This window comes from Rattus rattus, chromosome 1 (genome assembly GCF_011064425.1).
Source record: "Rattus rattus isolate New Zealand chromosome 1, Rrattus_CSIRO_v1, whole genome shotgun sequence".
In the NCBI taxonomy this organism is placed as follows: Eukaryota; Metazoa; Chordata; class Mammalia; order Rodentia; family Muridae; genus Rattus; species Rattus rattus.
In genome coordinates, this window is record NC_046154.1 from 242343128 (window position 1) to 242369662 (window position 26535).

The following is a 26535-nucleotide window of genomic DNA, read 5'->3' on the forward strand; positions in this document are numbered from 1 at the left end:
TTGCTTGTTATGCAAGTATAGATAGTCTGATGCTGCCAAAAAATATTTTATTTCTGATTATTTTTTACCAAACTCAATATGTGCAGTTTTACTGAGCTCTCTACCCCCAAAAAACCCACCATGCAGACAAAATTGTTTTGTGTGTATCTTTATGCACCCTAACATGAAACAGTGAGCTAGGAGATAGATGTGGATGTTTTTACTATCGTGGCAATAATGTTTTACATTTCAGCTGTGTTTTTCAAACCGGAGCATCTTACAAAGCACCAGAGTGGGTGATAACTTGGTGCGCTCCACCACCACATATCACATTTTTAGAACAGCATGTGAAGGATACAGGGCGGCTCCCACATCCAGGGAAATAACAAAATCCATTTCCACCATGGCTAGCTCAGAGAACGCATGGCGTTTTCCAAGGTCTTCTCTGTGAGTCTTATTGGTCCCATTGGATCTCAATCAAATAGGAGGAAAACAATTGCTACTTGTAACATTTTCCAGGCTTAGAATAGAGACAGGGCCTGATAAGGTCAAGTGGCTTTTCTGCATACACCTGGCTGTTATATCGAGGACCCTGGACATGTTGATTCTTGTTCCTTTGTTACTTCCTTTGTGTCCCTACCTTTAAACACAGGAAGTCTTCTCTATGCCTGTTTATCTGCTTTTCTGTGCGTTGTTTTTGTTTTTGGTTTTTTTTATTTTTCTTGCTGTTGTTCTCCCCTCCCCCATTTCATTATCTTCTTCCTCTTTCATTTCTTCACATTAGAACCCCCATTTATTACTTTCCTTCTCAGGCTGACACTACAGTCCTCCTTGGAGTTCCTTTCAGTGGAGGTCAAAACCCAAGTGGCTGTCATACAGTAACTTTCCAGGGAATGTACTTCCAAATTTCGCCACGAGGGGGTGCGTGCACAATATCTGTGGTATCTTCCCTGCTGAACAGAGGTAGGATGGATGGTTTTGCTGCAGTAAAGAGAAATGTGCAAGAGGACCTGGACTTGCCATCCACCAGACAGAAGGAGGACAGACTTGCATGGAAAGCATATGAATTCAGAGCGAGCAGGCTAGGTGACTCTGGGTATGTGAATGATTGAGCTGGAAAAGCTTGATTTTCCTGTCTTTAGACTGAGTGGAATAGAAATGATAGATTATCTGAGTGTGCACATCTGTGTATATGTGCATGTGCACATGTGTTTCTCTCTTTGTGTACATTTTATGTTCACGTGTGTATGCATGTGCACGTGAGAAAATGTATCTAATACTCCTTCCAGCTTCTGGACTATTGTAACTTCCTTAGCCACACTTACTTGATGTCTGAGCTTCCTTCCTCTGCACTGAATATGCAAGGCCTCATGGAGTCACTCCTGATCTGTGGATGTGCTCTGTACTCTTGAGGGCCCCTGCCTTCCAAAGTTTCTCCTACCCTTCCAGTCACAGTCTACTGGAGTCGTTGACCAGAGTGGATCTTCTTGGTGACTTTTGCTGTAACAGGGTCATGATGGATTTCTAGGTGAGGCTATGCCATCTTTTGGTGTCCTCCTTACATGACAAAGCCATCGTCTCAAAGATTTGAGTAACAGTGATGTTAAGAGAACGGCTTTGTTAGGAGGAGGGATCGCTGAACAAATGACTGCTTGCATTGAACTGACTGCTCAACCAGACACTGGGCTAAGGAGCTGAGAAGTCTCCAAGGACAGCGAAGACAAAGACTCAGTGTGGTGAGCATGAACAAGAGCATAAATAACGCTGCTGCCGAGAGGAGGAGGAGTCGGAAAACATTAACACTGTGTCTATGAGGAGGTTAGTGAGGGATAAATCTTAACTGACCCTGAAAGACGGGCGTCACCCTTTCCCTGTGCTCAGAGATAGTGCTTGCTGGGGCGAGATTGGTAGCTAGTAAGCAAGGGATCTGGGGGTCCAGAATGAGCCCTGATTCGGACTTTTCCACTCATGAGAATGTAGCATAGGGCTCACATCTCTTACACGTTCAAAGAGAGGTTTGCAATGCTGGCAGCAATCTTTAGAAGAAAACCAGCTCGCAGACACAGAGTGTGTGGGGGGGGTGTGCCCTGATGATGTCTAGCACAGCAGCAGTGTCTGACTCACTGGAGCTAATGTCAGAGGCCAAGGATATATCATCTCTCTCTCCCTGGGAGAGAAGGGCTGGAAGTCAGTGGAGATTATAAAATGACAGCCGTCCCTCTGGGGTTGCAGAGACACGGCTGTGCTCCTCTGGTAGCCTGGGACAATGGGAAATACTCCTTACCTCTCTGGGATTGAGAGTCGAATCACTGACTTGGATCTGAGGAAAAGGTAGCTCTGGTTCCTTATGCCAGCCTAGGGACTCCAGGGAGTGTAGACAGGGTCTGTGGAGTCTTGGGTAACGTCAACAGTGACATTGTGCCCTTGCCTAGAGGTGCCGTTGGAGGAGGCCTCTTTGCCTCTACATCTAGAGCAGTCTCAGCACACAGAAGCAGAGTATTCTGAAGAGATCTCTGGCTTAGAATCCCAAGGACCTGAACTCGTATCACTGCCTGCTGACGTTTGCAGAAAAGCTGTAACTTTCTCCAAGATCTGAGTCTTTTATTTTCTAAAGGTTTTGAAATTTAGAGACCACAGGATGGTGGGTTCATGAACAGCAGAGTAGGCAGCAAGACATGGCAGTGCCCTGTACTCGATCTTCTGGTCCAGCCAGACTGGAGGGTGGGGATGATTTTCTGAGCTTCTTATAGGAACATCAGTCTTCTCCCCTGGAGGACCCGACATGGGCACTCACAGGGCTGGGCACCTGCCCTCTTGGAAGGCTCTGTGAGGAGGAGGGTCCCAAGCAGACGCTTCAGCATCTCTGTTGTCGGCCTCATGGTATACAGTCCTCCTCCCCAGCTGCTGGTGGGACATCTGTGCCAAAAACTCCAGTGGGGGTGGGACAGAGATCTAATCAGTCTCAGATCACTACCTGGGAAGGGTTGGGTGTGGGAAGGGTTTAGAATAGGAGGGCTTGGGATCTCAGATTGCCAGTGGTGGCACAGTTGGCAAAGTATAAAATTACTCAGCCTCGGAGATTTCTTGATGAGTAAATGGTGATAAACGGAATCTCTCCTGCAGGTATCAAGAGGACGATGGATAAAGCTGCCGGAGCAGCTTGGCACTTAGTAAATGCTTATAATAAAGATAATTAGTAAGTGCTTAATAAAGATAATTAGTAACTGCTTAATAAAGATACTCATCAGTGAAAGTTTAGACTACTACCGAGGCAGAAAATGGAAGACACAGTGCAAGAAGGCTGTTTTACCAGGTCCTCTGTCTACCTCTCCTCCTCAGGAGTGGTTGTCAGAGAACCACTGGAATTCAAGTCTAGGGAGACTAGAGCAAAAGGCACATGCTTCCATTTAGACATAGAAGGAGCAAACCTTCCCTCAAGAACCTCCCCAACTGCCTTGAAGGACGGCTGACATTACCTAGGTGGTGGGGGTCCAGACGTGAGGCTCAGATTTGGGGCACAATGCACAAACAAACCAGCATGGGGCTCAGGGTCAGAAGCAGGATCTACCCTTATGAGCTTACTCTGCTGGGGTTGTGCACCGAGTCCAGCATCGAGGACCACACAGATGGTGTTGCCTGCTGCCTTTTGAAGCTTCTGCTTCAGAGAGCAGCCATGCGAGGGAGACTGCCACAGAACAGTCTGGCTTTCATTTTGTGCCGGGATGCTGGTGAAATAGTACATCCTCATGACCTTACTAAGAAATGATTTTTTCTCATCTCCACGTGATAGGTGAAGAAACTGAGGCACAGATGACCTAAGTTTGCTAAAGGGTCACAACTAGTTAACCATTGTGTTTTACTGCCTCTTGCCCGTTCCATCCGAAAGAGAGACATGGGGGAGGTTGTTGCAGGAGGCTCTGGAGTCGCACCACCTTACCTGCAACCAAGTATATGCAAGGCTGGAACAAGGGATCAGATGCTTGGAGGATTCCTTCAGTAAACTTTTCTGGTGTGAAATCACCCCACAATCTTCCCAGACACCAGGTGTTGCAGACTTCTCCCTCAGACAAATTTGCAATTCTCCAAGATAGCCCTAGGCTACCAAAAGCAGAATCGTGGTGTGAATGGCTTTAGAGTTCAGGGAGAGGGAAAATGAAACAAGGCTTTTCTGGGAAAGTCTTTAGTACTGTCAAGGGACTCAGGTTATCAAGGTTGGGATGATGATGATATCCTCTGAGTGGAGGAGACTCAGAAGTCCTTGTCCTAGTGTGGGACACTTATTTCACAGACCTCAAAAGATCTACAAGGAGACTAGGAGAGCATTTACATCACCACTTATGTGTGGTGTGGTAGGTTCCCTACTGGAGAGTTTAGAGAGGCTCATTCATCCATGTCCAGACACCGCCATGTAAGGAGAAGGGCAACCGGGAGCAAGTCTTGGAAGACAAAGACAGTCTGAAGGGCAGGCGCTTTTATGTAACCGACCTCTGCGCCAAGGGTCTCAGGAGGCTGGCGTTTCAAGTCCGGCCCGGCGCTATTTTCGTACAAATAGCAGCGGACAGCAAAGCGACCTAAGTTAGGCAAGTCCGCGGAGCTTTGGCGAACCAGGAGCCTGGTCTCCCTGCCGGTTCCCAGAGCCCAGCCTGATGAACTTGGGTTCCAAAGGCTCTGCCCTTGTCCCTCCTCCCTAGGACGGGTGACCTTGGACGCGCCACTTGACCTGTGAGCCTCAGTTTCCCAGACTGCACGTACAAGCCAGTGCTGGACGGCTTAGAGGTGCTCATCGGGGAGCCCGGGATGGAGACCCCAGGTCCGGGGACTAGAAGCGCCCTACAATATCCCCGCCGCGGGTCCGCAGGCAGTCCCAGTGCCCCCACGAGGCGGCGCGCGCCAGGCGGTCGGCACAGCGCGCAGGGCGCGGCGGGCGGGGCAGGGAGGGCGCGGGGCACTGCGCGGAGGCTCAGAGCGCGCGAGGCGGCGCGCGGGGCGGGTCGCAGCAGAGCCAGGCACCGTCGCCGCCAGCGGGCTGGTCCGGCCAGCGCTCCTCGGCTTCCCGGCCCGCTCCTTTAGCTCATCCCGCCGCCGTGCAGCCGCGGCCCGCAGCGCGGTGATCTGGGGCTCCACGGGGCCGGGCTGAGCGGCCGCCGCCCGCCCCGAGCCGCCACCGCCGCCCGGCCGCCGCCCGGCTTGGCCGCCGAGGCGCCTGGGGGGTCCGCGCCGCCGCGGGCGGGCGGCTCGGGCTGTGGGCGGCTGGCGCGCGCGCGCCTCGGGGCGGAGAAGCGGGCCCGGCGGCCGGCGAGCATGGAGGAGAAGTACCTGCCGGAGCTGATGGCGGAGAAGGACTCTCTGGACCCCTCCTTCACGCACGCCCTGCGCTTGGTGAACCGAGGTGAGCGCGCCGGCCGTTAACGGCACCCGCGTAGCCGGCTCCGGGGAGGAGGGAGGAGGCCCGACATCTGGATGGGACTGGAGGTGCTTCCGTGGGGACCCTGGTGGACCCAGGGGAAACTTCTGGGTGGAGGGCAGCGAGCGTGTAGGAGTCTGTGTCTAGACCGATTTTGGGTGAGCCCACCGGGGAGAGAGAGTGGGGCACCCTGGGACCAGGGGTGTTCGGGTGTCCAAGGAGCTGGAAGAAAGTGCTGCAAGGATACCGATGAGCTTGAGCGGATCCGCTGCAGGAGATGAAGGGAACAGGTGCTTGGGTTGTTAGTGAAGTTTGGGGACCTTGGAAGAGGTTTAGGGTCAGCTCCTTCAAGCACGATAAAGGGGAGGACTCCAGCGGCCCCGAGGGAGGAGCCCAGTCCCTCTCCCACGGTTTTTCTGTGTGTGCCTAGGCGGCCGCTGGCTGGGCAGTTTGCCGTTCCTGGGGGCGGGCACTCATGCCAGCCTGGCTGGCAAGCAGGCGGCCCTTGGAGGTCTCAGTTTGGGAGAGGAGGCCCGCCAGAGAGCCAGTTCTTGCTCGCCCTTTCTCTTTTTGAGACAAGCTGGGCGGGTGACCCTCATTGGTGTCAGGCTTAGGGTTGAACACATTGCCAAAGGAACCACCCGCCTGTGCCATTTTTCACACTCCTCCAACCAGCGCGGGTGGAAAAGGAACCGTGAAGTGCCAAGGACGGGGACATTGGGGTTTATGGAGGCACGCCTACCCAAGGCAGTATTCTTCTGGTTTACTTCTCCTCTGGCTTCCTGAATCATCTGTTGGGATGGAAGGTAAATGAAGCTTGCCTTCCCCCAATCTATCTGCTACACCCGGGTCCAGCATGTTTCCCAGAAAGATGGTTAGGGAACCTCTGGTCTTTTTTTTTTTTTTTTTTTTTTTTCTTTCTTCTTACTTTTTTTTTAGGGATATGGCAGAGACATTATCTGGTCAGATCTGTATCCTTTTTATGAATCACTTTGTGTAGTGGATCCTATGGTATGCTGTTCACAGTGCTAGTCCTGACTCTTATTGTTGGGAGAGAAAGATGAGGCAGACATATTCTATTTGTGTGTAGACACCTATGTTTTAGAACCACGACCCCTGCTCCTTGCCAGTTGTAGACAGTTGTCAGGAGCAGGCTGTTGTCCTTTGTGCGGGTGGTGGAGAGACTTACCTTCTCCAAGAATTTAAGCTTCTTTCAATTGTTGAACAGACATATGTTCGCCAGCCTCTCCCGTTAATGGCATGCTTATTTTGATTTCTTTCATGTAACGGGGCTTGTGAAAAAGTAATGGGCGTTCACTCTTAAATTGGCGAAAAAGAATTTTAAGTTTTACTGCCTGGTTCCTCTGAGCAGTTTTGTAGTTAGGTCCCTGCAGTTAGGTTTGTACTCCCCACTCCCTGTGATTTACGTGTATCATTTGCTGCTTGCCGGGGCTGTCGGCTCTGTAAGAAAATTCTTTGTACATTGTGTGAGATCAGTGGCTTAGAAATGGTGTGGACTGTGAAACCAAGTACAGTTTTCCTGGTGAAGAGACTAAATCAAACGGGTTCTCCTCCACCGGGGAAACTGGTTTGAAAAGATAATGAGTTCTTTTAAAAGTCCGGCTTGTTTTCCCGTGCTGTGTTGTCGTAGCTGAGAGCTGTTAAGATGTCCACAATTCTGTCGGTTCCTGTGTGTCTGCTGGGGGTAATGGTGGCCTGGGAGGTGTTTTCCGGACTTGTTTGGCTTTAACTTGGTTGCCTTGCTTTTCATCAGGACGGTAATTCTTGTAAGAAGTGCATTTCTTACCGGTGAAGGAATCGCTGCTGCTAGGATGCTCCTGTTACTGCGGGTTCTTACATGACTTGAGATGGAGCCTGGTACCCAGAACACAGTGCTCTGTCATTTAAAATATTAATTATGGTCTGTTACATAACTCCCAACATTACAAGTGCCTTTAAAAAAAACAACCATCAGGTCTAAAGTCAGCATTTGGGTGAATTTTGGCAAAGTTTCATTTGAAATCTGATAGCTACCCTCTCACTGGTTATATGAAAGTGTTGTTATTATTTTGCTGTGTAATTTTTGCTACAAGGAAAACCTTTTTAGAGTTATGCTGGAATCTCCCACAGGTGGAAATGGTCGGTACCGAGATGAACCTTTACCATGTGTGTGTGTGGCATGTAAGAGCGACTCTGCAGCTCCTGTCTCAGAGGCTGATGGTCCTTAAGGTTTTGCACAGTTTACAAAGTTTCCACAGCACTTGAGCACTTGCTGTCTAGTTCCATCCTCACACTTCCAGCCCTGCAGGCAAGACAATCAGTGCTTTCTGAGAGGCTACTGGGACCCCTACTGCGTGTCAGCCTGTAGGTATTGAGAATTAATTTGAACTCACATCTTCTGTCTTGAAAGGCATTCTTCTTTCTGTATGTGACTTGCGCCCCCCCCAAAAAAAGTTGAAATGAACTCTTCTTGAGTATCAATTTAAACCACTATTGAAATCAATACAGTGAGTATGATTGTACGTGGTTAATTTAATATGAGAGGGAAGTACTATGTCCTTAAAAAAGATTGACACTGCTGTAAGAGACAAGGGGCTCTTTCTGCATTTTGAAGAAGCAGACCTCCATTGTAGACTTCGGAAGGATTTAGTTCCCCAGCCAAGGCACCTGTGAATTAAAGCCCTCCCGTGACCAGTATTTTAGTTTAGTAATCAGCACCGTACCATAATGAGACAGATTATAAATGAGACGTAGTTATTTCAGAATGCGGTATTCATAAACATCGATCTGCGCCCTGGCTGAGTTATCGCTGTTGCTACAGTCTTTAAGTAAGGACTGGCGCAGATAGCCCTCAGGTGAGCCCTCGGCTAGTGCACGGCTGCCTTTTGTCCAGGTTCATGATGGACATGCGTTACCCAGGTGACTTTTAATTTCCAAAGGAAGCTGCTTCTCTCTCGTTGCCCCAGTGTAAAATTTCATTCGACAACAAAAGTAAGGCTAGTGCTTAATTGGCATTGAAGACAAAAGAAGTCAGGCTTGGCAAGAAAGGAAAGAAATTGGCCTTGGCGTTCGCTCTCTGTGCCCGGCTTGCTCCCCCAGTCATGCCTACAATGGGAACTGCGTGCTTCTTGCTATGGAGGTCAGTTAGAGACTACAGGGGTGGTGCTTGCCCTGTGTTACATTTGCCAGAAAGAGATATTCCGACCTATAAAATCCCTCTCCAGGATGTCTTTCTTGTGCCATGATTTAATCTCACACTTTGGTTTGGATGGCTCGCTGTTCAAGTCAGTCCAAGGCATAAGCCCGTGTTTTTAATTATCTAATAATGTATAGATTGGTGGCTATTCTCAGCCAAGTTATATTTAGTTGTTGTTGGTTACAGGAGGAAGCGGAGTGAAGTGAGGCTGTCTGTGAACCCACACTGATAAGCCCTTTGTTGCTATTTCAAAATAATGGTTTTTGTGTGCCCTCAGCTTCTCAAATATTAGGGCTTTTTGCATTATTTAAGCAAAAAGGTGTGAGCCTATGTATGTGCAGAAAGAGAGCCATTAGCCCGGAGTTCCTTGTACTGAACAAAACTCCGTGGTGAAGCTTCCGTTTTGGGGAGTCCCTTTTGGAAAATTGTTTGGCTCTGGTTGAGTGCGCTCAGACCTGCACAGCGAGGGCTCAGCACTGAGATTAGCAGAGTGCTGTCTAGGCGTGGCACCCGTATTCTTCCGAGTGAGCTTCCCTACCTCATCCAGAAGAGGCTGCCATTAGTTCTTGTTTGTTTATTTCTCTTCTGGTTGTGAGTATTTGGGTTTACATTTGTAGGACATGGATGTAGTGACTCAGTTTGAGGTCAGTGACTTCTGAATTTTGTGCAGTGCCTCACAGAGAGATACAGTGTTCTAGCACTTGGACCCTTGGGGACTAAAAGTGCCAGGCTTTTTGTGCTGACTGCTGGAGAAGAGGTGAGGAACCAGAAGTCCCGTGTTCCACTTTAGGAGAGAATGAGTTTCAGGTTTATAGATGTCTTCTTTCCTCAGAACTCAGTCCCCAGCTGTTCTTTGGAGATACAGAGTGATCTGAGGTTCGGATGAACTGGAACGTTTCTGAGAGCCTTCTGTCCCAGGTGATGCTTGTATTTTAATTACTGCCAGCACCGCAGGAATGGAGAGGTCTTTGGGCCAGGATTTCAGTTGTAGAACTTGTCCGAAATGGCACACTTCGAGGGCGTCAGAGAGAAGCCAAAAGTGGGTTGTCCGGTTTGCCAGGCTATTCTGTTCTGACCCTCGGAGGTCTGGGAAGCGAGGTTGCTGTCCAGTGTTGGCTAGCAACACGCGTAGACTCGGAAAGGAAAGCCTCCTGATGTGCAGTTCCTTGTCTTGCTCCCTGACCACATTGGGTTGAAAGATGCGTTGTCTATTTTTACTCCTCTCCCTGCAGGTTTCCTCTCCCCACCGAAGGGCAGAGCTCATTGCCTTTTTCTTATCTGCAGTGATGCCCGGTGCTTACCTCCTCCCTGGTGTGATGCTGGGGTTTAGTTCTCTTTACTCGCTGGAAGAGTGGACCTGTCTCACCTGTCCTCCTGCCTTCAGTGGGCTGGGAATTCAGAGCCACTGAGAACTCTGCTCCTATCGTCTGTGGACCACCAGGCCTGGGGTGTGGGGATGAGGTCTCTGATGTGCACATTGATGAGGAAGGAGGGAAGACTCCCAGTGAAATGTTAAAACCAGCAGGAGAGCATGCCAGGATCCTAAGTGTGGAGGAACAGTGGGGGTCGTTTCCAGGAGATAATGAGAAGATGTTGTCAGATCTGTTTAGAATCAGATGTTTACTTACTTTTTTTCTTTCCTGGGGAACTTGTTAAGCCAGTGCACTCCAGTGCAATCAGTCTTCCTTCTGAAATCCATAATGGGATTTTTTTCTAAATAATAGAGTCAAACAAGAATCAATAGAATCCTTAAAGCTCATGACACACGTCTTATAAATCTTACCTGAAGGAGTTAATTTGCAATTCCAGGTACCAGCCGGAAACTTTCCTTCCTTCCTTTCTTCCCTCTCTCTCTCCCTTCTTCCTTCCTTCATTTTTTTTTTCCTTTTTTTAGACAGGGTTTCACTATGTAGCCCTGACTGGCCTAGAACTCACAATGTAGACCATGCTGGCCTCGTGTTCATAGAGATCTGCCCGCCCGCCTGCCTGCCTTACTTACTGAGGGCTAGGATTAAAGGTTTATACCACTGGGGCCATGCTTAGCCAGAAGTCAGAGGAATAACTGAGCTGCTCTGAATGCCAGCTTCAACTCGGGTATGCAGAGATCCCTTTACCACTCGACTTCTGTCCCACTGAAGGGAGAGAGAATGGCATACTTATTTACTAAAACAGCAAGCAGGGTGTTCTTAGCTCTGGGACAGTGCTTACAAATGGTCAGAATACAAGCAACCACATGGAGGGCCTCTTAGTGCCAGGTGCTTCCAGGGCATTCTCTCTGACCCACACAGGATCTTGCCAGGTTGGTAGTTTTATCTCTGTCCTGCCATGTGTGTGTGTGTGTGTGTGTGTGTGTGTGTGTGTGTGTGTGTGTGTGTGTGTGTGTGTTCTGTAATTACTGAGGCATCTCGGGCTCCAAAATGGAAAGGAGGTGGCGCTGTAGTCAGATTGGAACTCTTCAATGCTTAGAAAGGATACTTTAAGAAAGGATCTAAAAGGCCGTTACTCAGCGTTGTTCTTAAATGAAAGTTTGATTATGGTAGAAGCCCATTGGGAATTTCAGTTGGTGATGATGAATTTTTAAAAGAGGTGTCTGAAAATGTGCTTTAGCAGAAAGGCCACCCACTGTGTCCTGAGCTTTCCAGCAACACTAGTGCCTTGATGGCTGTTCAGCATGAGGAGTCTGACATATGTATGCGTGCTGGGAGTCAGAGAAAGCAGGACAACGTGGCCTAGAAAGAGCACAAGTGAAATCTTCTCTCAGGTCCTGCCGGGTGAAGGAGTCCTGTAGAACTTGCAGACAGAGCTATTTGTTTTTAATTCTTGGTCACCAAGGACTCAACTGGTTCAGTGTGTATTAGAGTCTTACTTAGTTTGTGGTATAATGAGAAAGTCCCTTTCCTTTAAAGCCAGACTCAAAGAGAAGAAAGGGAGGGAGGGAGGGAGGGAAGGAATGTCAACACACAAGATCATATTCCCACAATCAATAGTCTTGGCTTTCTGGAAGGCAGTGTATTTAAACATATATGCTTTGTAATTACTAATTGTTGCAGCTGCTGTTTGTCAAGGGCCGTTTCTCATTTTCATGCTTTATGTATATTGTTTCATTTAATTCTTCTAACATTGCTAAAAGAATAAACCATGCTGGACAGTCTCGGTACACACCTTTGATCCCAGCACTCTTTAAGTTTGAGGCCAGCCTGGTCTCCAGGACATCTAGAGCTACACAGAGAAACGCCATCTCAAAGAAAAAGAAAATTAAAAAAAAAAAAAGGAATAGCTCATTTTATAGGTGAGAAAAACATATTAGGAGGGTCAGATAATTATCCAAGGTCACTATGCGTTGCGCCTCCGGTAGTGTGCAAGCAGGCACTGTGACTGCTCAAACTATAGCGCTTAATTAACTGCAAAGCTTTGCACCAGTGATCTGCTGAGCAGTCAAGATTCCATGTGCTATCGAGGGGCAGACTGTGACTATTGCCAATGTGGCGACTGGTGGATGGGGGAATGCCATGTCCTTAGGGAATAGCTACACCTAACAAGGACCAAACTGTGCAGAAAGAGTCCTGTGATTATGCAAGGTGACATCCTTCAGATTTGTTCAATTGCTTAACTTCTCAATGATTGATGGTTTACACACGTGTAATGCAGAACACACAGTAGGTTCTAAATTATTATTGCCTGCTGTTGTGGGCTGGCCCAAGACAGATGTGTAGGAACTGGTGTCACTTTGCAGATACGGTGTGTCTAGTGATAACACACAGATCCTAGCCTTGTTATATATGGTGATCTTAGGATACTAGGATGATTTTAGTTGTCCAGCCCTGGAAGTTCTGGAAGAGAACTGGCTTAGGAAGCTCCTTTGATTCCCATCAGAACCAGTTGATTTAATTATGCTAGTCGACAAACAGCACCCTAAGCCTGAATTTAACAAATGAGGTTCCATAGACCTTTTTATGAACATAGCTTAAAGCGTGTCTGGACAGTGCAGCCTCCCCAGCACAAGAGAGCTTGCTCTGAGTCGGGAGGCTGTAAATTTCCATGGCTTTCACCAATCAGCTTCTGCTGCTATTTTAAGGATTTTTAATGGTGTTCTGGCATATTATTGGTGCTCTTCCTTGGCATGGTAAAGGGCATGGGTGTGGGAGAGCAACCTCTTTGATCTCTCCTCTCAGCATAAATCCTACACTTGGGGTCACTACTAGCTCCAGGTCCCATTGAGAAATTAGAGGGACTGGGGAGGGGCAGTTTTCATTCTCATTTTTCAAGGCGGTTATCCCTGCTCGTGATACATGACTGTGCTCTGCGTTTTGTCCACTAGATGGTGCTCCACATAGCAGCAGATCGTCTTCTACCCATCTAGCTTAACTCCTGACCTGAAATTAGTGCTGATGCACACGCTTGCCTGTCTTGGGGATTTCATGCGTTCCTACTATTTTTTTCTTCAAATGTAGTATACTTTCTCCAGCATTTCAGGATACAGTGAAGCGTTTTTGTCCATTTCTTGGTGTTTCTGAGTTTCTAAGGAGTGCTGTGCTCAATTGCTACTTTGCTTTTCATGCATTCTTTTTTAGTCCTGGTATTACTGTGTGACGTTAACATTGTTCATCTCATTCTACAGATAAAGTAATGGTGGTCACAGGGTCATCTGACTGAGTCATGAGGCTAACGTAGAGAAGGTCTGGATAGAACACTCAGATACTGGGATGTCTGGCTTGTGGCTATGGACCATTGTTGCAGTCTGTTCCTTCAAGGGGGAATAACAGTTCTCGGAGTTAGTTTGCACTGGGGCATGTATATCAAAGTTCGAGACACACAGCTAGAGACAGGAAGGAAGGTCTGTGAGCTGGTGTGGGGTTTTCTGCCTGTCTTGCCTTCTGCAGCGATTGACAGGAGTGAGTTAGAGGGCCTGCCAGTGCCAGGTACAGAGCCGCAGGAGGGTTTAGAGAAACAAACATGCCTCTCCTTTGAGGTGACTTTTACCAGTACTGAATACCGGGTCACCACATCTAGTGACTGTAAGAATTCCGAAAATCGGTTATCATTGATGCAGATAATACGTGTTGACATATTTTGAGGTACTAAGTTGAACTGTGGATGTTTAAGTCTACTAAGCTGACCTGGAGCAGCTATGTCTCTGTTTAGCTCATTCCGTTTCCCTGAGGTGAAGTGACGGTGCTATAATGTGAGGTCTTCTGATGATCTTCTTTGCTCCCCCGGAGTACCTGCTCTACCTGGGTCTTAGACCCCAGCCGTGTCCACTTGACCAGTGAATGATTACCTGCTTTCTGTGGGAAGGGACTGGATTTTCTCACTGCCCTCATTTCGCTGTCTCTTACTTTCAGTCCAGTTGTGCCCAGAGAGCATAAACAGAAGTTAACCACTTAGAAAAATCCCTTGCCTTAGCTCCTACACTGCGTGCAAGCCAGTTAGCCGAAGTGATCCTGGGTCCAACTCAGGCTGTTGTGCAGAACAGGACAGTTAAGTTTTGTGTCAGCAAAGTTGGGCTCACATCTTAGTGCTGCCCTTGTTGTGTTGTGGCTGTGGCTGAATCAACTCTTCTCGGCCTCAGTTTCCTGTCTGCATAATGGTGACTAAACAGGTGTATGTGCTCTGGGGTGTTCATGATGCTTGTGAGAGGCGCTGTGGCAGGCTGGCTGTGTAGAGAGCATAGAGCAAAATGGCTGTTGCTGGTGTCCTTCCCATCACCTTATTGTTATTTTTAAATAAACAAATTATTCCGCTTAATGATCTTTTCGATTTCTTTTGTGTGAATTTGCATGCATGACTGTAGAATCCATGGGAGGGCATCAGATTTTTTGAACCTGGTGTAGTGATCTTCCCAGTGTTGGTGCTGGGAACAGAATTTGGGTCCTTAGCAGGAGAAGCAAGAGTTCCCAAGCTCAGACCTGTCTCCAGCCTCCTCCCTCTCCTTCCCCTTACATCTCATCGAATGTTGGAAACCCAGTCTGGGAGGTGAACATGGCTAACGCGCTGTTTGCAGAGTGGGTTATGTGCTGTGAAGCTCACGCCACTTTCTCAGGACCAGGTGGCTTCGTGTTAATGAGGTTTGAAGCAGATGCTGCGTACCTTAGGGTCAGTGACATGGTGCTGGCGGCATCCTATGTAACCCTCCGACTTTTTTCTGTTGTTCCTCATCTTCATGTCCCTGCCTTTGATGCTGGCGTGTAGTGATTTATCGGTCTCTTCTTCCTCCAACTTTCAAAATACCTTTTCCCCTTGGCTTTAAAGATTTCTTCCGAAACACTTTTACACTTACACAGACGTTAAAAGGATAGTGCCAAGACTTCATTGCACCCTCTACCTGGATTCACCATTTAGGATTTGCTGTGCTGTCCTTCCTGTGCCTTCTGTTATGTTCATGACTCTGTTGATGGTGAGGTGTGTGTCACATGGCGTTGCCCTTTGAGTGTTTAACATCTCTACCTACTTCCTAACTGGAAGGGACTTCCTAACTAGAAGGGGCTTTTCTTGTACGCAGTTGAAGCTCACATGTGATGCTGACGTCTCACTCAATTCCTTACCTGTCTTTGCCACTTACTCTATTTTTGCCCTGAGGGGACCAGATCTAGAGCACGGCGCCCAGCTGCCAGGTTTCCGGTGTTTTAATGGAGACAGCCTTCCTCTACCTCTGAGGACATGCCAGTGTTCATGGAAGAGCATCTGTATCTTTGGGCGCTCTGATTCCCTTGCACCGTTGTGGAAGAGAGAGTGCATCCTCTGCCTGTGAGAGCACGTGGTGCCAGAGGTTTCACAGCACTGGCGGACAGTTTAGTGACTGTCCAGATCATGCTGGCCTATTCCTGAGAATAGAATTTTTCCTACACGAGATTGTATAGTATTAGGTACCAATATGTACTATAGTGATTGCTTAGTGGACAGAGAGGATATGAATAGCTTAGTGTAAGCAAGCATTATCCTGTTTTATATACAGGGATTGGGCATCTGTGGATTTGGGTATTTGGGACAGCATCTTATTCCAGGGCTTATTTTCTGTCGCCTTGTGCTGAAATCAGCCCTGTCCCACACTGTGCCCTGATTTCTTCATGGTGGAATGTTCCTGTAAACCATTGCTTCCAGGCCCTTGCTCAGAGGTCTGGGACGCAGATTTGTGTCTGTAATCCCGTCTCTTGTTTTCATGCTAAACTCAGGCTTTTTCTGGAAAATAGCAAAGGTCAGATAGTTTAAAGTATGCCTTGCTTTAAGCTCCTGTTAGTAGATCAGGAAAGCAGAATGCACAATATATAAATGAGCATGTGTGCATTCTCATAAGGCTTTTAAAAACAATCAGGGTGCCCCATTAGTGGGCCAACACCCACCCCCAATAATGCTCTTATGCTACAGACTAAGGACCAGATTTGGTAAACGTGTTGTTTTACCCTGTCACCCACAGGAGGGGCATAATAGAAGGTACCTGTCTGAATTTAAAATTGTTAATAGTGTACCGCATCTCCTGCAGACAGCTTAGACAACTCATTTTTCTTATGTAGTTCTTGCAACTTGACAATATATCTGCAAAATGAGTCTTTTAAAACTATCTTACATATATTATTCAGTGTTTTATGTATTATTATATTAGGAAAATAATTTTGTAAACTTATGAGAGTAAGTTTTCGTGGCCTTCTGTGTGTGTGGGGAAGTGGGGCATGTGTTAGTGACATTATTTTTTCAGACAGGATCATTTGAAGCTGGAGTTCACTGAACTGGGTGGCCAGCAGACGCGTGGTTCCTTTAGTCTGCTAATCCAGTGCTAGGCCAACATGCATGTTGCTGCAGCTGCTTTTTGCTTGGGTGCTGGGCATCCAAACTGAGGTCCTCATGCCTGCATGGCAAACACAAATGAAGCCATTTCCCCAGCCTGACCCTTTTTTAGTAAAGGCCTGGCTAGAAGCAGATCACAATATGGGTTGTGGGTTATGGCCCTCCTGTGACTTTACAGGACTCTTTAGTCTCAGCAGAGAGGCAAGATTGTGTGTGTGTGTGTGTGTGTGTGTGTGTGTGTGTGTGTGTGTGTGAGTCAATTGGATGAAAAAAGAAAATCCCCAAATTATACTTTTTTTCTCGTTACAAGATAGACTTTTTCTTTCCTCACAATTTTCTTAATGGAATATTTGCTTTAATGAATTTATAAAGGGACTTCTTGAGAGCAGTGACAAGAGGGTTTTATCAGGAGTATATTCTGTTACCAGAGGAAGGTATGTCATCCGGAAAGATCACCTGTGGAAGCTCACTGTCCTGGAGTGCGTTTGACACTGCAGTGGAGGCCTGGTGGGCACAGCACTCAGAGTAGCTCACTGGGGAGGTGACCACAGCCACTTCAGTCCCCACGGCTGTGAGCAAACTAGGCCTTTCCTAGTGTCTCGCTAGTTGATTATTTGTATTTACCTTTATTCCTAGACGTCAGAGGTCAGGTTGAAGCCTGGCTGGGAGGTTTTTTCCTTCTTCATTGGCCCTCAGGTTTGTCTGGAGCATCAGGAAGTGTCCTCAGCCCTGTCTTTGGATTGGCTCACAGGTTCTTAACCTACTGCCCTTGGAGACGCTGTTACACCCTCAGAGGTCCGCAGTCTGTTAGTAACTGTTTACTTCTCTTCTGTTTTTACCTGAAAAGCCTGAAGCTGCTCCTCCTAGGGGTCTCTACATCTCCAGACTACTTACACAAGCAGGCAAAAGATTTTCTCTGCTTTTTGACAGAATGCCCACCATTTAGTAAAACCTGAATCAGAATTCCCAAGGTTCAGTTAATTTCTTCAGTTCTGGAGGCAGAGTATGTCTGTGAAGCTCAGGCTGGTATCAGTTCCCTAGGTATCCCAGACTGATACAGAATTCAGGATCTTTCTGTCCTAGTCTCCCAGTCCTGGAGTTACAGGACTGCACCAACAGGCCAAAATCTTGCTTGTATTTTCATAGTCTGTACAGTGACTTAAAAGCATACGGAGATAAGAATTAAGTATGATTTGACAGTTGCGAGGTTGTGTTCTGAAAGACTCTGTCCTATAGTCCTTTCCTTTTCTCAGCCCTTGCCAGCTATGCTGTGGACTCGCTTTGGTGATGAGAATCACAGACTTTCCTGTCTTCATCCCTAAATGGTCTTGAGAGAATCTGTGAAATGCTAACATACTGTTAGGTCTTTAAGGCAAGCTTCTATTTCCCTAGTCTAGTGAGTCAGCAGCATACCTATTCCTGTTCCTTCCTTTAGGGAGGTGGGCATAGAATCCTAGGCTCCAAGATTATGCTTCTCGGGTACTTCTTTGAGTTGCTTAGAAGAGGGTATAAGAGTCTGTGGCTGACCTGTTTCCAGAGCACACGGCGTTACTTCCAGTAAAGAATTTCTAGAGATAGCACTTGTGTGGGGTTGGTGAATTGGTCAGAGGAGAAGTATGGCTTTGCACTGAGGAAATCATAGCCTTCTAGGGGCACTCTAGCTGTGTGGGTGTGTCTTTCCCCAGTCTCCACAGACTAGTGGGTGGGGTCCATCCTTAAGCAGTGGGAGCATGGCAAGACTGGGCTAAGTGCTGGCACGGAGCTGGCTAATACCTTATCCCTGCTTAAAGAGTTTCCAGCACAGTGGGGAAGCAGCCAAATTAAAAGACATTTATATTGTAGGGTGGTAAGTGCTGTATTAAAGCAGCCTGGATACCGTGGCCTGCTTAGAAGCAAGTAGTGCATTATTCTAATCAGGGGAGGGAAGCGGGACTTCAGAGTGACCCTGATGGAGTGCGGAAACATCCTGGGCACTGCTACTACTTGGCCTCTTTGAAGGCTGTAGGCTCCTTGTCTGCTGTGCAGCAGAATGGGCTTATGTCCTCTCTGTCTGTATTCACAGAGCCCAATGTGGGTCTCTCCTCTAACAGTCATTTTAACTGATCCCACTGTGTCAGTCACGGTGGAGTTTAGAAGTTCCTTCTCTCAGGAGAACATGAGCACCTTTAGGCAGGGAATGTAACTTCCTGTGCTGTGTTGGGACCTCGGAGTTTAGTCTGGAGTGGTGGGCACAGCACAGCTGTGTGTAGCACTGGGGACTAGTTGGTCCCTGTGTTTTCATTTAGGATCCCCTCTTTCAGGTTGCTTTGGTAAGGGAAGGCAGAAGATTGTTTTCCTTTTGGGTGTCCAGCAAGTAGACTTCAGGAGATCTGTCTTCTCTCAGACAGCCGTGTCAGACTTGATCATCCCAACCTTTGTGGGTGCATCATGACAGGACAGGGGTGGGCAGAAGGCAGGCCTCTTGTCACGTTTTCCTACCTTCATAAAGAGTATGTGATGCAAATTAAACTTACGAATGTGCTGCTTTTTACGTGGGCTATAACCTCTGCTGCCACCGATGGTACTGATCCCAGCAGCTAACGTGGACTAGAGCACCGTGGTACAGAGCCCAGGATGTGGGGTGGATCGTGGGCTCATTTCCCTAGAAGACTAAACAGCTCCTGGTAGCTTCTTTTCACCTGACTTTGTGTTGGCTCACACCTGGCCAGTTGACTTTACATTTAATGGTAGGCACCACGTAGTATGTAATTCTTTGTGGATGCTTTTGATGTGTGTGACTGTATCATCTGTAAATGCATAGGCCTGGATCTTTAGATCCTTGAACCTGAATCCTACTGCCTGCCTAGGCGTGGCTCCCTGGCTGTGTGGAGTACAGAGGCCACAACCTTTGGCTTAGGAGCCACAAGAGATTAGTGCTCCACTCCTTTTCTTGGGCCTAGGGCTCAGTAGAAAGCTGATGTGGGCGTCTTCTTGTCTGCTGCCTTTCCCATGGGTTGCACTCTGGTTCTGGTTTGCTCAGTTGAGAGAAGCAGTGGCCTGATCCACAGTGTAGTGTTCTTTCTTACGGCACGAAGCCACACAAAGAAGCTGTTTAAAAACGGAGTTTGATGAGGAAAGATCGTTTTGTGGACATTATTTATTTATTCGTTTAGTCATTTATTTGGTCATTCATTTATTTATTATCTAACTATCTACTTATTTATTTTGCTTCCCCTGTTGTTTGTACAGAAGCCCCACTGTATGTACTGTGGGCAGAGAAGTAGGTGTGTCAGAGAGTTGATTAGTAAGGGAAAGGCAGAAACCCTTCCTTTACTTTACAGACTTGAGTAAAGTGTACAATTCTTTTGCCCAAGTGAATTTTCCTAGTGAATTAGTGGATGTGAGGAGAGTAGCTATGACAGTCTTATAACTCAGGTAATGCACTGTAAATGAAAGTGGATTTCTATTTGAATGATCTGTAAGAGGCTCTTTTCCAGAATATGTTTTGATTTGTCCTAACATGTCAATAATAAAGCTTTCCAATCAAATTGATTGGGCTTCTTTATATGAAGAGAAAATGTTGGTTTCAACAGATAGTCGATAGTCCATAGATATGCATAGAGAAGTAGTATAGTTTCTGTTTAAAGACAAACTCACAGCAGATTTCAAACCATGTATTGCCCTGAAACCTGCTTTGCTTCATTTCGTATTGCTGTAGCAAAATACTTGAAGCCAGTTCTCTTATGAAGAGGTTTATATGGTTCAGGACTTTATTGGCTGGAGAGTTCCAGCCAGCAGCGTGGCCCCATGCAGTGGTGTGGAACTCATGGCTGCATCCGTGAGGCAGAGAAGTGGACGGGAAGCCCACTGCACAGAGGAGGAGCCAAACATCTAGGCAGCCTGTGGTATGGCTCGTTCTTAAAGAACTAGTCTAGACCTAAACCACTTTAGTGAGGTGTGCCAGTGCACAAATGGGGTGGTTCTCCCTATGACCTAGTTACTTCCAGAGGGTTGACCACTAAGGACCAAATTTTCACAGCACGATGTTTACAGGAGAAGCAAAATGTAACCTACAGCAAAACCTACTGGAGTTGCTTGAAGGTGGAAAAGTGCGCTGGGAAGTCGTGCAGAAAGAACCTCTTGCTCAGAGTCTGAAAATTGTGCTTTGGTGTGAATTGGCTCATCCTCAGACCTGGTGTATTTCTGTGCTTGGTGTCTCAGCATCTCGACTTAGCACTGTTGCTGCAGTGTCACTGAGTACATCTGTGGTTTAACATCCCCTGAGTTATTTATGGACAGAACATGGAGTTGTCACAGTTAAGATCACTCATTCACTGTAGTTCTGTAAAACCGATGTCCTTAAGAGATTTATTTTAATGAAAGGTGCGACTATATAGAGGAAGCAAAATTGTTTTCTGATTTGTTTTTCAGTTTTCAGATCTCCCAATCTGAAAAACTGGCCGTGTGTTTCTTTCCATGGCCATTGTGACAAGTTATTATAAACACAGTGGTTTCGTTACCTCACGGTCCTGAGATGGCTGTGGGTGCTGCTAAGTGTTCTGGATGCTCTGTAGAGAACCTAGCTCTTCTCTGCTGACCTCTGGAAACTAGTCACGGAGTGGCCTTGTGGCTCCTTCCTGTGTCTGCAGAGGCAGCACCATGAGGCCATCATCTCTGTTCCCTTTTTCATTTGTGAGGCCTTTGTGGTTGTACTGGGCTCGCCAGAGTAATCTCTCCACTTTAAGGCCAGCTTAAGCCTCTCTCCAGCTGTTCTCCAACTACTTAATAATTGTGGGCTCTGGGAGTAAGGATGCAGATGTGTTTGGAGGAAGCCAATTTTCTGTCTACCACAGAGCGTTGGGCTGTGCAGCAGGAAATGAACGTTTATGGGGTGTCTGGAGTATCTGCAGCGGGCTTTAGAGATTTCACGTACACTGATTATCTCGTATTTGTGCACCAGGATCTTGGAGACATCTAATGAGTTGTCACTGCTACGGAATAACTACTAAAGCCCGGCTTTTAAAGCTGAGTTCCTGCTCCACGTCAGGGTGTGCTGGGAGATTGCCAGACTGCATTTGTCCAGTTCCCAGACCATCTTCTGAGATGGATGACACAAATCCTGATCTACCAGTGGGAAAGAGGATCTCACAAGGGTGTGACTGTCCTGAAGTTGCATGGCTGGCTTGAAACTGAAGAGTGCCAGTGGAAGGCAGGCTGATTTCCAAACTCACTTGCTTACAGTCAAAATACTGTGAGGAAGAGGGAAAGGTTTTACGGAGTTAATTTCCCTTCCTTTCCACTTCATATCGAGGCCTTATTTGAATAATACTCAGAGTAACTTCCAGGGTGATTGCCACAGATTTGGCATGGCATGCCCGGCTGACCAGTAGCTAAGTGACTGACTTGGCAAATCCCTGCCTCCCTCTCCCCTTGTCTCTCCCTTTCAGCTTTTTGTCCATTGCACACCGCACCTTCCTTATTAAGGGTTATTTTTGTGCTTCCATTTGACTACTACTTGTGTTTTCCCCTGAAGTAGTTTCTTCTAATCCTGCTCCTCTGCAGTCTGTGAGGTGGAAAGCATTGTTCTTTGTCATCAACGGAAAGCTCACCTGTGAGTTGGCGGACGGAAGCAGAGCATCAGAGAGGCTTGGTTTGCCACGGTTGCTAAGCACAGTGGAGGGACAAGACATCAGTTTGTGCCCATTTGTTTCCTAAGACCTTTTGGCTTCCCACATACTTGGGTGACTAAGATAGAAAAATAGAGCCAGAAGGAAAAAGGGAAATGCCATGTAGAGACAGTAGCTGCAGAAATGGTAAAGGCGGTGCCACTTGCCCTGTGAATTGCACCAGGAGAAAACAATCCTGCATGCAATGCTGAGGACCTGGGGGAAAATGGTCTTCCTGTCCAGTCCCAAGTAGATAGCTCTGGGCTATCCCATAATAAGAACTAAAGCTTAAATGTCAGTGGTAGCTCCCACCGACCTTCTGTACAAGTTTAGGATCTATTTTCCAGACCGTTACTGTGTCTAGTCTTTGCAAGAGCCTCCTGCAGATGGTACCGATGCCCCCATTTTAGAGAGAAAGCCACTGAGCCCGTGAGACGTTAGTGTAAGTGAAAAGCAGATCGTTTCTGGAGTGGAAGACCGGTGTTCGCTTTGCTGTTCTATGTATCCTCTTTCAGCATAGTCAACATTACTGCTTTAGAGCAATTTCATAAGACTCAGGGAACTGTAGAGAGAGAAAGGGTACTGAAGGAACAGAAGCACATGCGATTTAAAGTAGGTAAAATGTGCTTGGCCCATACCACCCTGGATGTGCGCCAAGAGCTGGCAGCAGCGAGGACTCAGTTCTGTGCATTTTTACCCGTGGTGCCTTGTTCTTGTGCTTAGTCATGTTGGGGCTGTTTCCTCCTTCCACGGTGTTTTTAGACATCCAGCCTCCTTCCTCTGTCTCTGCCTCCTTACTGTTGAGAGAAGGGAATCCGTGGTGTGTTTTCTCTGTGGAAGTGCTGTGTGTGCTAATTAAACACGCTGCACCTGGCCCGTGTTTGGAACTTGCTAATTACAGTTATGAACTCCTGCTCCACATTAAACATATGGTACAGTGGTCAGGCCTGTCTGAAAATACCTTCTTAAAGCAATAATTATTATAGTCGCATTGTTGTGTAACCTCAGACCTGGAGCCCAATGGATGGCAGCGAAGTGCTTCAGCTGCCATTAGTACCCGTGTTGTGGTTTGCAGCTCCCAGGGTGGAATGAAGTAGTCCTCAGGTTGTGGTAGAGTTTGCTGCTGTTGTGTAGCTGTGGTGGGGAGAATGTGGCATTTTCTGTGCTTTGGAATCCTGGTCACTGATTAGCCTTTGGAAACTGATGGTCTAAAGAATATGGAGGAGTGGCCTGCATGGTTCCCATGGTTCCTTGCTTTTTTGTAAGGAAGGTTTTGGTAGAAAAGTATGCTGCTTCTGGTCTGTTTCTGCCACTGTCTGCTTTCCTGCTGCCCCTCAGCCAAGCTTCCTTCAGGCCTCTCAGAACCCGAGGCCTTGATGTTTGAACACAATTGGGAGAAGCTCCTTCTCTCCTGATCCAGAGACTGCTTCTGGGTTCAGAATGATGTCAGACATATTGTAGAGTATGAGCAGAAAATTCCATTTTGTTAGAATGCCGGTTGGGAATGTCCACTGGTTTTGGAAGATGGTGCGGTGTAGGGATTAGAATTGGATCTGAGGTTTAGCCTGTCTCATTGCCCTGCTTCTTAGCTGTGTGTCCCGGAGCAAGTAACCACCTTGCCCTGAATTTCTTCATTTGGTTCACTATAAAGGTAGCCACCTTACAGGGCTCTTGGAGAAGAGTAAATGTGCTAACATGTGTAAAACATTGTTGCCTGACTGGCAGCAACATTCAGTAAGTGTTATCTGTGGCTGTTATTATTTTACTAGTGTTGATTTGTTAATGTTGACTGTTAGGATCATAATTGTGACTAAGGAATAGTACTTGGCCTTAGAAAAGTAGTCTGCCTGGCATATATAAGAGAACTACACAGTGTTGCCAGTGTTGTACATGAAGCACCTCTCCTCCTCAGTTACCCACTTTACTCAGTTCCTGTGTCTTTTAGAGAATGCTTCTTTGTCATTCACAAGACCCACCAATGTGCATATGTAGCTGAGAGTTAACACCATGTAAACCACATCTTTTCAGTTACTCCCTTGTGATGGTTATTCAATGAACAATGCAGAATGAATGAATACTAGAGAGAAAATGGTCGGAGAAGGAGAAAAGGTGTGAAAAGGGAACTAAGGTCATCAAGATGTCTGGATGGAAGTGTGCTGGGTGCTGGAAGAGCTGTTGTGGGATGTAACTCAGGGTGGGTTTGTTTGCAGGGAGCCTTCACAAGAATGGTGTGCTTGAGATGGGCATTTAAGGCTTGATGAGACTTAAGGAACAGGAGAGGATTCCAGGACATCCAGTGTCATGGGACTGAAATAGACAGCTGAGGAGTTTGGCACTATGAGGCCTTTGCAATTAGGTGGGAAGGATTGTTTTTAACGTCCGTGCCCTTCGCCTTACAGCCGGGCTGAGGAAATTATATCTTTAAAAGCCAGTGTTCAGAATTTCGGCTTCAACTTATTTTCAGAAATTGTTACTGTGTGTGCAAATGAATAGATTCATGTGCATTTCCTTATATCATGTAGAATGCCAGGTTGCAGAAAATAACTCTATAGCATATGGGTATATTCATATGAAAGTTGCTTATGTACTTCCAAGCTGCATTTTTATTTGGTTACATATATTTGATATGCATATCTTAACGTAATATGCTTCTGTGGATCTCCGTCTCTTATCTATGTATCATCTGTCTGTTTCTCCCTCTCCCTCTGTCTCTGTCTCTGTCTCTGTCTCCTATCTGATGTCACTTGATTACTTTCCAATACTGGTGTTTGTTTGTGATAGGGAGGCTATCAAAACACTGGTCTCAGAAACAGAATATCAAAAGGCAGATCATTTTGCTATAGATCATGTAATTCTTGCCAAATTATGAAGCAAGTAGCTTTATCAGGTAGACTTGGTTGGGTGTAAGAGGGACCATGTTTCTTTCAGTTAATGAGCTGGTAAGATAGCTTTGTAATTGGGAGCAGTTGTTAAGGCTTGGCAGAGTAGTTTAGAGATGCCTACTCTAGATTTATCGTACTAAGAAAAATGCTTTCTAGTGGGGCTTAATTTATGCCCTTATCTGTCTGTATTAGCGTTTGGCTTCAGCATCCATGGATTCGAGAAGCCCACGGATGGCTAATCTCAGCTTTGTTTCAGACACCCTTGAGAAAAGTTATGTCATCCTTCACAGTGAAGGTGTGTGGGAAACAGACAAACTAAGGAAGCAGCACTATTAAGATATATAACAGGTCATATTATCTAAATAATTACTACATTATGTATATTGTTAATATATATTGACAGTGTTGTTATATACTGATGGCAAATTCTTTATTTGATTGGAGTCTACTTATTATGAGGTCCAGTAAGAACCAGTGTTGAGGTTGTGGCTGTAGAGACTCTATGTAGCAGTGTAACGGAGGTGGAGAGAAGGCGTGTCTTGATTATTGTGGGCTCAGCACATAGCGAGCTCCTGATCATAGTTGATGCTGCAGGACTATTCTTTGTATGCTCCAAACTGTAGTGTGGTGATGATGGCTGTTTAAAAACTGTCACAGAGTCTAGCCAGTGACATGTTCAGAGGCCTTTCCTTTGGTGATTCTGTCCAACTCCTCCCCGTGTGTGTGTTTGTGTGTGTGTGTGTGTGTGTGTGTGTGTGTGTGTGTGTGTGTGTGTGTGTGTCTTGTTTCCCATGCTCAGTTCTAGGCTCAAGAAGACTGTGTTGGGTTTGTGTCTGTCATAGCGCTGGCCAGATGAAGGGGGTCAGGCTGTCGAGCTGTCAGGCTGGTGTAGACTGAGTTTCCAGACTCTGCGCTGCTCCATCCTTTGCAGCTTTGGGCATTGGTGTTGAAGGCATCAGTGCGGTTGAGCAGAACTTACAGTGTACTTCCTCCTTGCTGGTTTTCTGGCCACTTAAGCCTCCGTGCTCTAAGTCGTCCATGCTCGGGCCAGTCCTCTGTTTATATGTGGGCCAGAATGAAGTCAGGAAAAGTCAGGCTCCTTTCTGTTTCTTTTCTGGTGAGAGATTTAAGTGTCTTTTCTTACAGAGATTGCATTTTAATTACTCTGAACTCAAGTTTTAGGTGCAGAGGTTAACATTTTCTTGTTCTGGATGGCCTATCTCTCCCTACCCCAGGGATAAGGAGTGCTCTGTTGTACCTGGAGAAAGCAAAGCTTTTGAGCTTTTCGCTGAGAGAGAAGGCTTTGTGTCTGCAGGTGGAAGTGAGAAATTTAAGGCTAACGACTGGCTTATTTTTCTAGCTGTAAAGATTAAATAAGACCATGGCCAGGAGTGCTTACAGACGTGTCTGTGATTTGACGGTGAGGTCTGGAATTCATGGAGTGTGGCCCAGAACAGTACTTCCAATCCCTCAAATTTAGTGGCAGATCAGGGGGTGAGAGTCGGCAAGATTTCCCCCCAAATGTGGTCTCCATCTGTAGGTGTTTGTTTTACTGAAATGTTATTTCTTAACTGTGGGTAGAATTTTTTTATTTTATTGATTGATTAGACAGACAGACAGACAGAACTATCTGAGTTGTGTAATAGTTGA

General features: G+C 46.7%; 1 protein-coding gene across 3 annotated transcripts in view; it reads left to right on the plus strand.

Annotated features, from left to right (window-relative positions):
• Window positions 1-5168: 5168 nt before the first annotated feature.
• The window catches only part of Khdrbs3 (KH RNA binding domain containing, signal transduction associated 3), a 149685-nt gene continuing 128318 nt past the window's right edge, over window positions 5169-26535 (plus strand). The window contains exon 1 of one of the 3 annotated variants that reach the window (XM_032916369.1): window positions 5169-5368. In XM_032916369.1, the coding sequence (XP_032772260.1) occupies window positions 5281-5368 (88 nt within the window). In that variant the 5' untranslated portion in view covers window positions 5169-5280. Of the gene's footprint in view, window positions 5369-5899; window positions 6190-26535 lie in introns of those variants that run through there. The other 2 variants (XR_004389447.1, XM_032916380.1) reach the window with 2 other exon arrangements.